The sequence below is a fragment of the Colossoma macropomum genome, unplaced genomic scaffold (genome assembly GCF_904425465.1).
Source record: "Colossoma macropomum unplaced genomic scaffold, Colossoma_macropomum, whole genome shotgun sequence".
Classification (NCBI taxonomy): Eukaryota; Metazoa; Chordata; class Actinopteri; order Characiformes; family Serrasalmidae; genus Colossoma; species Colossoma macropomum.
In genome coordinates this window covers 26,440,456-26,456,657 of record NW_023494805.1, presented here as the reverse complement: position 1 = coordinate 26,456,657, position 16,202 = coordinate 26,440,456, and the positions used below count along the sequence as shown (strand labels likewise).

At 39.8% G+C, this 16,202-nt stretch overlaps 1 protein-coding gene across 1 annotated transcript in view; it reads left to right on the top strand.

Annotated features, from left to right (window-relative positions):
- The window catches only part of hdac8 (histone deacetylase 8), a 28,236-nt gene that overhangs the window by 1,237 nt on the left and 10,797 nt on the right, over window positions 1-16,202 (top strand). Inside the window, exons 4-9 of the mRNA XM_036597470.1 lie at window positions 614-755; window positions 1,592-1,704; window positions 1,972-2,049; window positions 3,658-3,766; window positions 4,717-4,889; window positions 5,365-5,459. Of these exons, the coding sequence (XP_036453363.1) occupies window positions 614-755; window positions 1,592-1,704; window positions 1,972-2,049; window positions 3,658-3,766; window positions 4,717-4,889; window positions 5,365-5,459 (710 nt within the window). The remainder of the gene's footprint in view (window positions 1-613; window positions 756-1,591; window positions 1,705-1,971; window positions 2,050-3,657; window positions 3,767-4,716; window positions 4,890-5,364; window positions 5,460-16,202) is intronic.

The window sequence follows — 16,202 nt, the reverse complement described above, 5'->3', positions numbered from 1 at the left end:
ATGTGAGAGTTTCCAAATTGTTCAAGTTGTTCAAAAGCAGTTGGAGAGCCAGAGAGTGGACGAAGACTTTGATGTTCAGTAACTGATTAATACCAATCATTTTATTTGCTTTAGCAACTATTTGTGACATTTTGCATTGCCATATCTATGTCAAATAGTGAATTGCACGACTGGCATTTGAGCTTTAATCCTAGCTGTCAGGTTCACTCTCAGGAGGCAGATTTCTTAGACTGGACTCTTAACTCTTAAGACTTAAATAAAAGTAGCGAAACTGGTTTCAGGTGAGAATTGTGAAAAAAAACTGACAATGTACATGTGCATCATGTCAAGCCATGTGCGTCATATTATTGTATGCAATACTCACTTTCAGACACCAGAGGGCAGTGTAGGTCCAAAGCTTCTATGAAAGTCAGTTCAGCTTCAGTTCAAGTCCATCAGCATGGTCACAGCTTGCCTTTATGTTGGATATCAGCCATGTATGCTTTAAGCATCTGACATACAAATACTTCAGACTATTTTGGAAGTTTTTATCTTATAGTGTAGGAGGCAGTTCAGTTGCCAGATTTTTTCCTTAATGCAGTTCTTTGCTTTCTTTTTGTCCATCACTCCCTAGGGTATGATTGCCCGGTAGTGGAGGGTATATTTGATTATGCAGCGGCTGTTGGTGGAGCCACTCTGACTGCTGCCCAGTGTCTGGTGGATGGAAAGTGTGAAGTGGCCATCAACTGGGCAGGAGGCTGGCATCATGCCAAGAAGTAAGAGGACTCAGCAAGCCTGTTTTGTCAACCTTTAAAACAATCACTGAGTCACCAGATTAGAAAGTTCCTGATAGCCTCATAGCAAAACTGCCTGTTTTCTGCAGTAGTAGATTACTTTGATGCTCAAAATTAACTTTTAAGTTTTTAATTTTTAAGGCTGTGCGACACAGTACATATGATTTGCTGATTTGCAAATAGAAAACACATTCAAATGGATTCAGATGTAATAAACATTTGTCCAAACAAAGTTAACACATCATCTACAGAACACATTTCTGCACATTTTAATGCCCAATTACTGTTTATTTGCTGGATTTAAAATATTGAGGAAACAAAGAAAATGTAAAATGTAGCTTATACAAAGGTTATGGCACATTTAGTATGTTGTTTTTCTGCTAAATTCAGCAAATAAAAGAATCTATGCTCTAAAATATATTTAAAAGTATAGTGTTTTTCACTTAGAAAATTAACAAAACATGTAATTCGACCATTTTTGTTCATATAGCTGTGGATTTGTTTATTAAACAATGTAATTCTTAGCTTTTGAAAGGGTTGTGTGGAATATGCCAGTGACAGACTTAATTCAGTGGTCTTTCAGAAATTATAATATAAATATTTAAAATACTCAAAAACATCTTAGTGTATTTCTGCGATGTTTTAAAATGGATCAGGCTACACTGAGTATTTGGATAAGGCAGCTTCATCCACAGTGTTAAATAAGTAAGTGGAAATGTTTGTGTTGTCTTGCAAGCCAAAGAAAAATCTGAGTTATGAGTCTAATATAATGCAAAGTACCCAGTGCTAAACAATGCTGTGTGTGTTTGTGTTTGAAGGGATGAGGCGTCAGGCTTCTGCTATGTGAACGATGCTGTTCTGGGCATCCTCAAACTGCGAGAGAAGTATGAGCGGGTACTTTATGTGGATGTGGATCTTCATCATGGAGATGGTAATCATTAAAATAAAAGCCGTAAAAATATCACTGTTATGTCTACAGTCTTGTTCAAGTGTAAATTATTTTGAGTCAGTGTCTCATACATGCCAAATTTCATACAGTAGACATGTCATGTTTGGTTTTGAACTGGTTAAGTGGTTAAATTATGTAATCTGTGTCCAATAAACAAAGCTCATAGTGCCTTTACTATATATATTTTGATGAATAGGGATCTTTATATTGCTTATAATGATGCTATCTGATCTATGGTCTTATCTACAGGTGTGGAAGATGCCTTCAGCTTCACTTCCAAAGTGATGACCGTGTCTCTGCACAAGTTCTCTCCTGGCTTCTTCCCAGGTTGGTTCAGCATGCCTCTTTGCCTCAGTGCAGACCAGCCTGCCTTTTTTAATTCACTTAATTGACAGCCATGTTTCAACCGATGCCAAACCCTGAGCAGCCAACTCCACATCAGTGCCCATAGAGTCTGATTACCAATCCGATAGTGGAGACAATGGCTTTGCTGACTTGAGGAGAATAGTGTGCAAAGGGGGCAGATCCATGTAAAGACCACATTTTAGCTGTTGAGCTTATATGTTAAAATAAAAATAATTTATATGGTCTGAGATTTTTTGGTTATAAACAGCTACCAGTGCTTCTGGATTTTTACTAGAAAGTACATGGTCTGAGAGAACGGCTATTCCCCATTAAACACCATTGATTATGCAGCCATTGCAGGCAAGAAGCTGTCAATTATTTTAAATTTTATAGGTGAGTTTTATAGGGAGTAGCGTTATACTCAGGTTAACACATGTCAGGAACTGAAGGTGCGGTTTTAGAGTGTTGCTTACTAGGACTGGTTATCGAAATTCAATATGTTTATGGTACCGACTAATTTACTTAAGTACTGCCAAGTATTGAAAAATTCTGTGGAATTCGATGTCAAATTTGAATACTTTATTAATCGGTCAGCAAAATCTAGACTGTTGACTGGCTAAATCTAAATTAGAAGTCATAAGAATGTTAGTAATGTCAGTGCTTCTTAAATTCTGCATGGTGCTCCTCCTGATTACTCGGCAATTGATTGCAATCTATGACTTTTAACGCAATATGTATTGTATTTAAAATAATGTACTGGAAAAAGAATCGGTCCTCCAAGTCTGAGTCCATGGTCTTAGCATGGTCTTAGCCCGGAAAAGGATGGTATGCCCACTCCGGGTAAGGGGAAAGGACTTGCCCCAGGTGGAGGAGTTTAAGTATCTCGAGGTCTTTTTCACGAGTGATGGGAAGAAGGATTGTGAGATCGACCGCAGGCTGGGACAAGCGGCAGCAGTAATGCGGTCGCTGTACCGGACTGTACTGGTGAAGAGGGAGCTGAGCCATAAGGCGAAGCTCTCTGTTTACCGATCGGTCTACATCCCGACCCTCACCTATGGTCATGAGCTGTGGGTAATGACCGAAAGAGTGAGATTGCGATTACAAGCGGCGGAAATGAGCTTTCTTCGCAGGGTGGCGGGCTACACTCTATTTGATAGGATGAGGAGCTCGGCCATCCGGGAGGAGCTCGGAGTAGAGCCGCTACTCCTCCGCATTGAGAGGAGCCAGCTGAGGTGGTTCGGGCATCTGATCCAGATGCCCCCTGGACGCCTCCCGGTGGGGGTGTACCAGGCACGGCCTACCAGAATAAGACCCCGGGGTCGTCCTAGGACCCGCTGGAGGGATTATATCTCCAAGTTGGCCTGGGAGCGGCTTGGGGTCCCCGGGAATGAGCTGAAGGAAGTTGCGGGGGACAGGGTCATCTGGGATTCTCTGCTCTCCCAACTGCTACCGCGACCCTATCTGGACTAAGCGGTTAACGATGATGATGATGATGAAAAAGAATCGGTATCAGAGTCAGGGTATCAGTATTGCTATGCAAAAGTTTTTAATGACATCCAGCTCTATTGCCAACCACCTGCTATTTGACAGGTACAGGTGATGTGAGTGACACAGGACTGGGGAAGGGCCGCTGGTATGCTGTCAATGTGCCTCTGGAAGATGGAATCAGAGATGACCGCTACCTCCAGGTCTTTACCAGGTCTGCTTCTCACCTTCACCTTCATTTCTTCCATCAGATGTTCGCCCTTGGTCCATGTGTTATTGTGCGTTTGTTGTTCTTAAAGAAGTTTCAATTTAGCTGTTTGTGTGACAACCTCACTGAGATTTTCTCATTCTCTTTAATGCATGACCAGTATATCAGTTGGCCAAGAATATTGGTTGATATCAATATCACCAAAAAGTCAGAATAAATAGTGGCTTGTTTTTTTTTTATGGTATGATGTTATTTCTAAGGATTTTGTGGCTTCATGCTCATATGCCTTTATTAAGACTGCTAACCTTATGGTTACCATCTCCTCACTTCTATTACAGCAAAACAGGGTGAATTTGGATACAAAACATAGTCATGGATAACATTTACAGTTGACAACTGACAAGCATATGAGTCAGTAAAGCACAATTTAACTAAAATGTTTGGGTTTGTTTCAATTTTTTGACCATATTAAATTGTATGGACTAGAATTGCAGACCAGAAGTATCAAAAGATCAGTACTTTTTCAATACTGCTGTTTAGCGAATAATTCAGTGCTACAACTTGGAATACTTTCAATACTTTTGAAATTTAATTATAGAACATCTAATTAAGTAGCACCAGATTGATGTGGTATTTTTCTGCATTTGAAAAGTTTTGCCTTGATAAGGATACTGAATTGAAAAAAGAACATGTTAATTAAGCTGTAAAAATGTAGCATTCCTCTGAGTTTAATCTAGTGAACATTTGGTGTTCAGAGAGTGATGAGTGTTTTACATTTTGCCATATTATCATTTGGTGTCAAGCATTGTCATACTCCTCTTGGTATCGATATCAAATTTCTGGTGTCATGACAACCCTGCTTTGGACTGATATGACTGTTTATTGAAATTTTTAGTTCCATAAAATCAGTAATTTATGTCTCTTATGTCTCATAATTCTCCTCGTCCTTTTGACAGCGTCATGCAGGAAGTGAAAGCGGTGTTTAATCCAGAAGCTGTCGTGATGCAGTTAGGTGCCGACACCATGGCCGGTGACCCCATGTGCTCCTTCAACATGACTCCTGTTGGGGTGGGCAAGTGTCTGAGCCATGTTCTGGAGTGGGAGCTACCTACGCTGCTGCTAGGAGGAGGTGTGTGTTTGTGTATGTGCACAAATGTGTGTGTATATGTTGTCAACTGGGAGTCTAAATAAGCACATTTTCTAGCAGTGTTGTCATGCTTCCAAGTAGATTGCTGTCTTCAAGTGTAACAAAAGACACTGACAAGCTCTTGTCAAAGACGCTGAGTGTTTTTGTCCATGCCTGCTGAGGTCCTCTCTTGTTCCTGTTGCCAGGCAGTAGCCCAGGCCAAAAAGTTTATTAGTGTGTAGTTAATGGAGGGGGGTAAAGGAGGTAAACTTTGTGATTTTAGCCCATTTTGAAATGAGCTCTGAACTCAAGACCTGCCTGGCCAAGCACTGGATGAAAGGTAGTAATTACAGCAGTACAATGAAGCCCTTTGCTGAGATTCATTCTCTCTCTCTCTCTCTCTCTCTCTCTCTCTCTCTCTCTCTCTCTCTCTCTCTCTCTCTCTCTCATACACACACACACACACTCACGCACACAGGCGGTTATAACCTTGCCAATACTGCCCGCTGCTGGACCTATCTGACAGGGACAGTGCTGGAACAGGCTCTGTCCTCAGAGATACCAGACCACGAGGTAAGACCCCTGTCCCCTCTCTCCTTTCAACACTGCCTGAAAATCCTTCTTTCTTCCTTCGGTCCTCCCTTCTTTCCCCTCCTCACTCCATCTCTCTCTCTCCGTCTCTGCTGAGTCACCGGCTCTAATCAAAGATGTCCGAGCGCCTCTCAATAAACGCGTTTGTTTTCATGTGATTCAGAGGGAAGGAGGGGTGAGTGTGTGTGTGTGTGTGTGTGAAGGGGGTGGAGGGGGTCTTAACAATACCACTCTGTCCCTGCCGCTTGACAGAGAGGGACTTGTGCTTTTCTTTCCTCCACCTTTTTTTTTCCTCCTCTCTCCTCTTTCCTTGGAGAAAGAGAAAGCGTGTGTGCACACACACCACACTGAAAGGAAGGGTTTTTCTTTCTTTTCTTTTAGACCATGGGGATTTTTTTTTTTTTGAGAAGAAGGATTGTAAATTCCCACATAATTGCTTCTTCAGAAGAGAGAGCGAGAGAGACAGTGGGGGGGTTGGATGGAGGGGCTTTTTGAATGTACAGTGATAGGTTGATATCTCTCTCCTTCTCACACTCACAAAGAGGGTCTTTTAGCACTATAGAGGGCGCTTTCATGGTCAGCTAAAGAAAAGATGCTCTTGTTTCTTCAAACCTGAACTCCGGCGAGAGGTTGACCTTTAACCTCATTAAGGGGCAAGCACCTCAAATAAGCCTGTGCAGAACTGGACAGCCATGGAGTGGAATGGAAGGCAGCTGTGGTTTGTTGTGCATGCAGTCCATCTTATTGCTTTTTCCATTCTGCGGGTTGATTATAGGGTGAATGCGGCCGAATATGATACCGCACTTGTAATTACAACTTATGTGGTCATTGTAGTTTACAGCTGGCTATTAGCTTCATGACTTTAATATACAGCAGAGTCAGTAAGTACTGGGAAATGTCTGCAGTAGGGCTGTCACTATTGGTTTTGTTAGTAATTGAGTAGTCCACTGATTATTTTGATGATAAATTAAAAATATCAGCATTACAAAGGCCAACTGTTTACTTATTGCTTACTTTCTTATTCAGAGCGACATACAGTGTAATTGTGTTACAGAGGTAGGCAAATGTAGTGTTAGGAGTCTTGCCCAAAGACTCTTGTGTAGTGTGCTGTGCTTGCCCGAAAAGGGAATAAGTATTCTACACCACCAGAAAATAAAAATGGCCTAACATAGCCATCGCAATCCACACAGAGCATTCTCAAGACTTCAAAATACAAAAAAGAACACAATTATTGCAAAAAGATCAAATAGGAAGCCTTTAAAAGACTTTATAAAAACAGCACATCAAAATAAGCAATATCCATACATGTTTCAGTAGGAGTATTTAAAATATGCATTATCATCATGCAAACTACATGCAGATTATTGCCAAGCCATTGAGAAGGTAAATTTTAGTAGATTTCTCATTTTTTTAATGTTTTTAATTGAGTAAGGCCTGGTCTTAAGCAGTATTGACAGGGTGGTTTATCTAGCATCATGGGGAATAGTCCAATACTTAACCTCAGTCCCTTATGAATAGCACAACCCACATAATTTTCCTTAAGTCTGTTTTTTCCCTTCGGTGTGGACCCTTCCTCATTTAAACTATCTGTAACCCCAGCTCTGCCTGTCCACACCTTTTTGTTCCTCAGCATATGACATACTGACTAGGAGCGCTTCTCTCTTCTACTCATTTCCCCTGTCCTTTTCTCTCTCACCCTCCCCTCTCCTCTCCTTTTCTCGCAAGCCTTTCCTTTTTTTTAGCTCCCCCATCCGCCTTTCAAATCGCAGCCTCCCTTCCCAGTGAGAATCCTCTCCACCATAGATGTTGCAACTGCTGTGTTTGTATGTTCATCTAGCCCAAAGAAAACACTATTTAACTGTAGGGTGACTTCAGAGAAGATAGTCAGACAAGCAAGCTAAATCGGACTGAGAAAGATATACAGCTGATAAATGGCCAGAACTAATATATAGAATGTGCAAGACCACTTGAGTTTGAAAAAGATGAGAAAGGAGAGGTAGAACAAGCACTACTTTGTACCTGTCCCCTCCCTCTCTTGCGCTCTCTCGTTCACTTGCTCTCTCTGTGCTGGTCCAGCTGCTGGGGTATGTAGAGGCCTCTTTCTGTGTTCTGCCCTGCCAACACTGTGGACAATAAGCAGCAGAGACAGAGACTGGAGTAGGGCACACAACAGCTTCATTCAAGCTCCACGCACTCAGACAGACAGATGACCAAGTCACAGGCTCAAGTGAGAGGCCAAGAGAGGCTTATATAGCTCAGACAAGGACAGAATTGCCCTTTCCAGTTATTAAGACATGTTTATTAGTTAATTACTGCTGCCCAAATGATAAGCAAATATAACAGATGCAAAATATGTATTTAAATGTATATGAATATATAAAGGTAAATGTTTTCACTGTTCACATAAACTCAAAATGCCCCTTCAGCTTGGGGAAAACCATAAGTCTGTACCCAAGTATACATCTGCTTTGTAAATTATGAAGACTGTACAGTAATAGAGCCTCAGAATATATTGTTTGGTGGTCATTATCACAGTATTAGTCTTTGAATGTTACAAACCTCTGTGAAATCAGAATTGCAAAGATGACTACATTTTTCATTGTGTACTGTGAACATCCTGACCTCAGATATCTATTTCAGCTGAGTGATTCTGTAGGTGGTTTGATGAATTAAGGCATTCACATGATCAGACTTATTACTAGTCTCATGACTAGCCACAGCCGCTTCAGCCTCGGATGTATGCTGACCATCTGATACGTGTCGTATTCCACAACTTTCGTAATTCTGCCAGTTAAACTCTGGCTATCTCCACTGCTCTGCACATGCACTTCCATACACCATATTTATCAGTCTGATGGTAGGAGGGGACTTTTCAAGCTAAATGCTCACAATGACAACAATGAGCCTTTAAGAGCACATTAGATTTACAAAAACCACAGCATCCTGCCTTTAAAAGTTTTTGAAGTGTTTAGTTTGAACCAGTTCTTAGGAAGTAACCAAAATATCCAACATGTTTCATGCTACTTTTGTTTAACATGGATCTGTTTTTGATGTAGCACTGTTTTCATACCTCTATATGTTGTACTAAAATAATGGTCTGTGATTGATTGGTTTGCCTGTTAGTCAGGTGTCACCTTCTTGTCAAAGCAAGTCCTTTAACTATTATATGAAGGGTTTCCAGTATGCTTTTAGTACATTGCAAGGTATATCAATAGCAATAAAAAATTATATTTGTTATATGAGACCTTTGTCCATATCGTACAGCCCTGTGAAGTTGGTTAAAGTCCTGAATGAATTAGTCAGTACTCCTGATTCATCTTTTCAGACTTTACTCCGCAGTTTGTGCCTTTAATTTTCTGATACCACTTTACGTTCAATACTGATACTGCAGCCTTAAGTATTTGCAGATACCAAAACCAATCCAATCTTTTTCCCCTCTCTTAAACAACTTGGCTGTTAATAAAACATTTGTCTAGATGCACTTTTCTTAATCCAGCTATCTAAATAACATAATGCTCAATCTGTGAAACCAATATCTACTTCCCTAAAGGAAGAAATACATAGCCCATGATTCAGTTATGCAATACTGCTGTTTTTCGTTTTACTGTTTTCACACATAGGACTTTTAGCAGCATTTTTGATCGGCCAGCACAATTCAGACATTCAAAATGAAATTAAAGTGCAGCTTTGTGTAATAGTTTTAACATTCAGTGTAGCCTATACCTCAGTGATCAGATTATATTTTAGTTTTTCTTCCAATATCTGATCCAGTGATTTTGGCCAGTATCGGATCAATACAGATCCTGAGTATCAGATCAGTGCACTCTTACATAAAACCCTGTGAGTCTTTGCCACATTTCCTCTTTCTGTTTTTTTGGCTGATCAGCTGCTTCTCTGACTTCCCACGGTCCACTAGACCATGTGGCACAAACTGACCTACAGTAGAGCCAGCGTCTAGGTCAGCCTTTAGGCTTTACAATGCTTTTCCTCCATATTGACTCCACATGACTCCAGGCAGAAAGAGTAACTGAGTTTTTCTGCTTCTCATGATATCAGATTCCACCCTGAGCGGCAAGTCTTCAGAGGAAATTAAACAACCTCTTTATTTTAGCCTCCTCTCTCCTTAATGTAGATGTTTGGTTTTGAGGTTCTCACTACACTCTTAGAATTTTTTTACATTTTTGACCTCTATAGAACCGTTAAGTTTTTTGACACTCCACATAATTTAACAGTTATATTCCAAAGTTTTTTGTATAAATGTACAGCCAGGACAAGAATCAATTAGGAAGCAAAATTTGTACAGACAGACAGACTCGTAAACTTGCCTTTTCAGGAACGTGTAATTAGAATCGTTCCTCAGCAGGCCTGTCAGGCCTGTAATACGGAAGCATACACATTCCTATGTGGAACAGGCTTGTAAGGAGTTAAATCTAAAAATAATCCTCAGCTGACCGGTGCTCAGAGCAGGCCGAGGTGGTATGGCTTTTTCTGTGTTTAGCCTTATCAGTGATAAGTGCATGAAGCCATGAGTGTTTTTGTGCTGTTGCGTTAGGGGCCCCGCTGTGGCCCCTAGGTGGAAACGCTCCACGCTGTTCTGCTGGCTGTCCACATCTGTACATCCTCTCTCCTCTTTTTTTAGGCCTTGTTTTCACTTGTTTCCGCTGAGCCGTTCCCAGCGCAGCCCAGTGAAATAACAAACAGCAAGCACTGCGCTTCCCCTTCACTCACTCGCTCACTCACTCACTTGCTGAGTTTCTCTGCTTTTTTCTCTTTCACACACTCTTAATCCCTTTTCTCCTCTCTCTCATTTCTTTCTTCTTTTTGTATTTGTACATTTGTATTGTGAAAGCGCGCACACTAACACACACACACACACACACACACACACACACACGTATATGTGTGTGTGTGTGTGTGTGTGTGTATATATACATATAACAATTTGTTTTAACAAAAACAGAATACTGTATTACATGTATACATGTATAATGTGAATAAAAACTTATGGTTTGGTGTTCACTTAATGTCCCAGAGTGTATGACATTAATACGCATATGTGGCTGCATCCTTTTTATCTCTTTCTTTCCTATTCTCCTTTTCCTTTTCTGTTTTTGCTTCTCCATCCTCTTTCTCTCTCCTTTTTCTCTTTCCTTCTCCCCTCCTTCTCTCTCTACCTTTCCCTTTTTCTCTCTCTTTATCTTCTTCTCTTTCTGTCTCCCCCTTCCTCTCTCTGTCTCTGTTTCTTTCTTTCTTGCTTGCTTTCTTTCGTTCTTTGCTTTATTGAGCATATTTAGTAATGCCACAGTAAAGCAACAAAAACATTTACAACATTTAGAGATTTAACAATTCTAAATTCTCTCTCTCTCTCTCTCTCTCTCTCTCTCTCTCTCTCTCTCTCTCTTTCTCTCTCTCTCTCTCTCTCCTGTACCTTCTCTCTCTCTCTTCTGTACCTTCTCTCTCTCTTTCTTTGTGGTAAGTTTGGGTGGAGCACAGTATGAGGTTGGTGGTGTCAGATACTGAAAGTTGGACAATCGGCATCATTTCCTCCTATTGTGCGATCACTGATGGAACACAGACACGAACTGCTGTTTGTGTTATAGGAGACTGAAGACTGTACGTCAGATACAGATAACTACAGTTTGTACACATGTAGAGACACTCAGATGTGCAGTGGTGTAACTGCAAGCAGAAGCTGTTAGAGATCACATACGCACGCTGGAGGACAGCTGTGGCTACGCTAGTCAAACACAGCTAAAGGGATTAGAAGCACTCCTGTCCTGTGTGAAAGATATTAGGAGGGGGTCTGGCCCTCCTGGGATGATGAGGCAGAATAAAGGAGACAGCGCTTTCGAGTGTGTGCTGGGTCTTAGGCGAAGAGAATTAGGTGTGAATAGTGTGTGAGAGCTACACATACAAAGACAGAGAAGCCCCTTTGGGTCGATTTACAATTGTGGTCCATAAGGATTTGTTGAAAATTTGGAATGCTGTTGGATAAAGAGAATAGTATGTCAGATTGGAGTAGTAATTTTGGGTTAGTGGTGTTTAGTTCATTAGTTAATCTGAGTTTATATTTCAGCTTATGTTTTGGGAGCATGTTTTTTTTTGTGTATCCTCTTTAATTCTAGACTTATGATTCAGTTATATCTTAAAAGGATGTTTTGGTGAAAAATCAAGGAAAACAAGGCTAATATTGCTAACAAATACTGCAAGTCACCCAAATCTTTCATGTAAATACATCCTTAGACTTTTCTCAACCTAGTCAAACCATATCCAGGTCATCATTAAGTGTTTGTTGACTTGTTGCTAAATGCAGCGTGCAGTCATTTTAGACTACAAATGTTGTGCACAAGAATATGGACATTACAAGTTATGTTCACGATTTCTGTTTTATCATTTTATAAATAACTATTGATTTTGAAATTTTGAACTGAAGATGTATGTAAATAAATAGAAACAACAGAAATCACGGACATACGTCTACATGTTTTAGGCGAAGAGAATCAGGTGTGAATGTGAAGGTAAGCTGGATTCTGCATGGGAGGCTGACACCCTGTTGTCAGAAATGGCTGCCTACTGCATTCAGCTACATGTTGAACCACATAGACTCTAAGTCTGACCTTAATGAAAACCTGAATGCAGGTTGAGAGAAGGTATTTACAGAAAGATTTGGGTGACTATTGACTTTGTGTTTGTTAGCAGCCTTAGCGAGCACTAAACTAAAGAAACAAAATTTGGACCCCAAACATGTCTTAGCTGATTCACTATATCTGGGATGAGTGAAAATTGGTATGAATTTGATAATTTTTTATTGGCAAAACATTCCTTTTTCCAAGGTGAATTGCCTAGTAACTACTATGGAACAATCTATTATGAAAAAGGTATGCTTGTGAGTCACTGAAGTGTGGCCACGCATACAGGCCATTAGGGTTAACTGTGTGTATGTTTTTGAGACACACCTCGTATATGTGTCTGCACACGTGCGTCTGCATGCATGTTCTGTCAGTGGTTGGTCTTTTTCAAGCTCCACCAAATGCTGGCGACGTTTTGCCTACACTTCCACCTCCCAGTCTGTCTCCGTAGAGCATTCCGGTGGACATGCCATTTCACACCAACACAAACACACACCACTCACGCACAGGGAAACTCAGTAAGACAAGGCAACGTGATGTTTGCATTGTCTGAGGGTTTGGAAATGGACCCTTGAATGGTTGATTTCCTTTTTTTTTATTTTATTTCTAAAGCTTATCTTCATAGGCACAATACACAATGAGAAATGAAGTGTAGTTTGTTCTTTCTACGGTCTCTGGCCACGTATGTCAACAATTACACAATTTCAAGAAATCTGCCTTGACAGTTTACCATAAACAAACATTCCACCTGAAAGGGCTGTCATCATTAATCAATTCAAAAAAAAAAAACATTGACTTGAAAGTTACTTTCTTGATGACTCTGCATTGTTTAGTTGACAATTTGCATGATGATAATGTGCAATCACATGCAAAAGTTTAAAAAGTAGGTCATACAACAACAGTTGTAATTTTGTACCTACAGTCGTATGCAAAAGTTTGGGTGCCCTTGGTCAAATTACATGTTTTTTTAAAATAAGTTGTTAACATATCCTCTACAGGGAATACATTTCTACACTTTTTATGCATACCTAGTGTTTATTTACTGAATTTAACACAATGGAACAAAATAGAACATTAAATTGTGGTCCTGTGCAAAATTATGGCACGTTTTATGTTGTCCAATATGTTAAATCCATCAAATAAATAGAAAATGTGCTCTAAATTTCAAAGTAAAATTCCATTTTTAAGTATGTTCCCTGTGGAGGATGTGTTGCCTCATTTTCACTCAGAAATTAAATGTGGAAAAAAATTGTGCTCAAACTTTTGCATACGGCTGTATATTTTGAATTTTCTTTCTGCTTCCTCTTGCAGAAAGAAACACATGGACACATTTTTGTCTGATGGACACAATTTTTGTCACATATTGACTTTTTACAGTACTTTTTACAGTTTGCAGTTTTTATCACCCGTGTCCAGTGAGGGCGACAGTGGCTGCAGGTTTCAACTCATCCACAATTGTAGCCTCTCGCTCTCATGCTTTGTTTTGAGCGGAACTGTAGCTTTCCACTTTGCTGTTGCTTTTGTAAGTTTGCGAGTTGTTGCAAGATTTATGCATTATTCTCTTGCAAACTCTGTCCACCGTGTGCTAAGGGCAGCTAGTGCGAATGTTAATGATGTTAACATTACTGATATTGCCGCCATCATTGCTACGTTTTGCCTGTAAATGATGCTTCAGACTCGACACATTTCGGAAATAAAATTCACAGCATTGCAGTAGCTGGAAATAACTTTTTACACTGATAAATTTATTATAAATCTATCAGTAGAACTGCTAAAGCTTTGTCTGATTAAAAGGGCTGCAGTCACAAAGTCAGTTTTAGCAGCACTGCGTGAGTGGCTGGGCTTCAGGCTGTAGCTACAGATGGTCAAACTAGAAAAATGCATTTACAGCGTAATGCCTTAAGTTTGACCCAACTAAATGACACCAAAATAAACATAAGTACAGTAAAACATAAGAATGTTTTCTTAGTAAAATGTTCTTAATGTGTTGGTTAGAAGAAAACGTTTTCTGAAGGCTATATAAAGCCATTTGTCTGGGCAGTTGTGACTTAGTAAATTTCTCTAGAAAGGCACATTTCACACCAAACCACTCTAAATGATTTTGTTTACATCCAAACGGTTGAATGACTAAGTAATTTTGCAAAATTGTTGGAGTTCCCCTTTAACTCCAGGGACTTTTTATTTTCAGATGATTGTGTCCATCGTCAGCTTTGACTGTCCAGTGCAGTGTTTATGTAGCCATTCTGAGCTATTTTTGCTTTTGATACTACCGTAGTTTTATGTATGAATCCATTCCTTCAGTGGGAACTATAATTCTCTGTTCAGGTTTTTAAGTTCATGGTCACTCTAACTTTTCAAGAGCAAACCCCTAAAACTTAAAACTGACCTCAGATCACCACAAAAGCTACATGCTCTCTCTCTTCTGGCCAGGCTGGGAAAGCTCTGCCAGGCTGTTTGGGAAATGGCTGGCTCCCACAATTCCTGGAGTGGGATAAATGCCGGAAACAAGCCTAGGGGAAGTGTGTTATGGAGCAGGGGTGGTGTTATGACTCTGGAGTCAGGGTTACAAGGCCAAGAGGTGATATTTTAACCGACTTTCATGGTGAGTAAGTATCTGAGAGACAATGCGATGTTGAGCAAGGTTTTGACCTCCGCACTAAGTGTATTGTTCGTGGGGTTTTCCGTGAACTTACCCTGTTGAAGAGGGAAATTTGACCTTGTTTGTGTTTTGTCTAATTTGGTGCACCTTTCTCCTGTGAAAGTGATGAAACTATTTCAGCAGATTTCCCTCGCATTTGGTTTTACAGAAAGAAGAGTGTCACTGGTTCAGCCTTTTCTCTCTCATTTAACGATTAAACCACTCATGTTTCATAGAAGGAAAAATATAAACATAAATGTACAATGTTTCATAGTGCACTGTAATTGTTAGGATGGGGCAAAATTATTAAATCGTTTTGTTTAAATGTATAAGTTGATAAATTTGTACTGTTGCAAATATAAAATCATTGTGACTAATAACATTTTAATAAATGTTGGTGCTAAGCCAGTACATTTTACTAGTCACTAGTAAGGATTAACTAGTCCTGTCACAATTATTACATAACCATCTGATCATAATTATTTGAGCTATTTGCAATTATTGAAGCTTACCTCAATACTTTGTTTTACAGTTGATAGCTTTAACAGTTCCATGTTTACACTACAATGAGCAGAAGGTAAAGATTTTCATAGCTTTGGTTGGGGCAAATGCATGCAAATAAATAAAGCAGTAAATGCATTTATTGAGACACATTTTGGTTCTTAAACAACAAACGTTTGTTTATTTGAGCTTGAACTGTGTTCCTCATTAGTTGGGAGCTACTAAGTCTCGACAGTTAGCAAGCAAGATTGCTAATCAGCCAGTTTGGTCACTTTAGGCCTTTATTTTAATAGTAGCATACAATAGACAAAAGCCATATTGTAAATCTCAGTTATTTATATGTTAATTAATCATCAACTAAAATTTCATGATCATGACAGGCCTAGAATTAACTGCTATTAGCTAATTCACATGATTTTATGATTTGCTCTCAATTAAAAGCAGGCCATATTTAAGGGTTCACAAAAAGCACACTAGTGATTTTTTTTTATATGCTTTCCTTTTAAACTCCCACTGTGAGCTTAGATTGAACTCAGCAATATAGTAAGATGCTAATATATACAGATATACATATACACCAAATGGAACACTCACAAAAACAACACATAAGTGTGGTCGCTTTGTTTCGGCTTGTCGTTCAAAGAGGTCTTAATGTGGTCCAAACCAAACAGTCCCGCAGTGAAGCGGACAGGGCAGTCTCTGCTTGATCTGCATGGGAACGCTGGAGTTCATGGGAAAACCAGAGTCATCTATGTGTGCGTGTGTGTGTGTTCAAGAGGTAATGGGGTGCTGTGCATAAATCGATGTGTGTTTGTCAAAGATACATTTGTTCACTAAGCCATATATACGTACATGTTTGTTGCTGTGTTTGTGTGTGATTTTGCGCACACTCATATTCTATAATCTTTTGCATGTTGTGGTGCCTTGGGACCGGAGGCAGGCCGGATAAACAAGCAA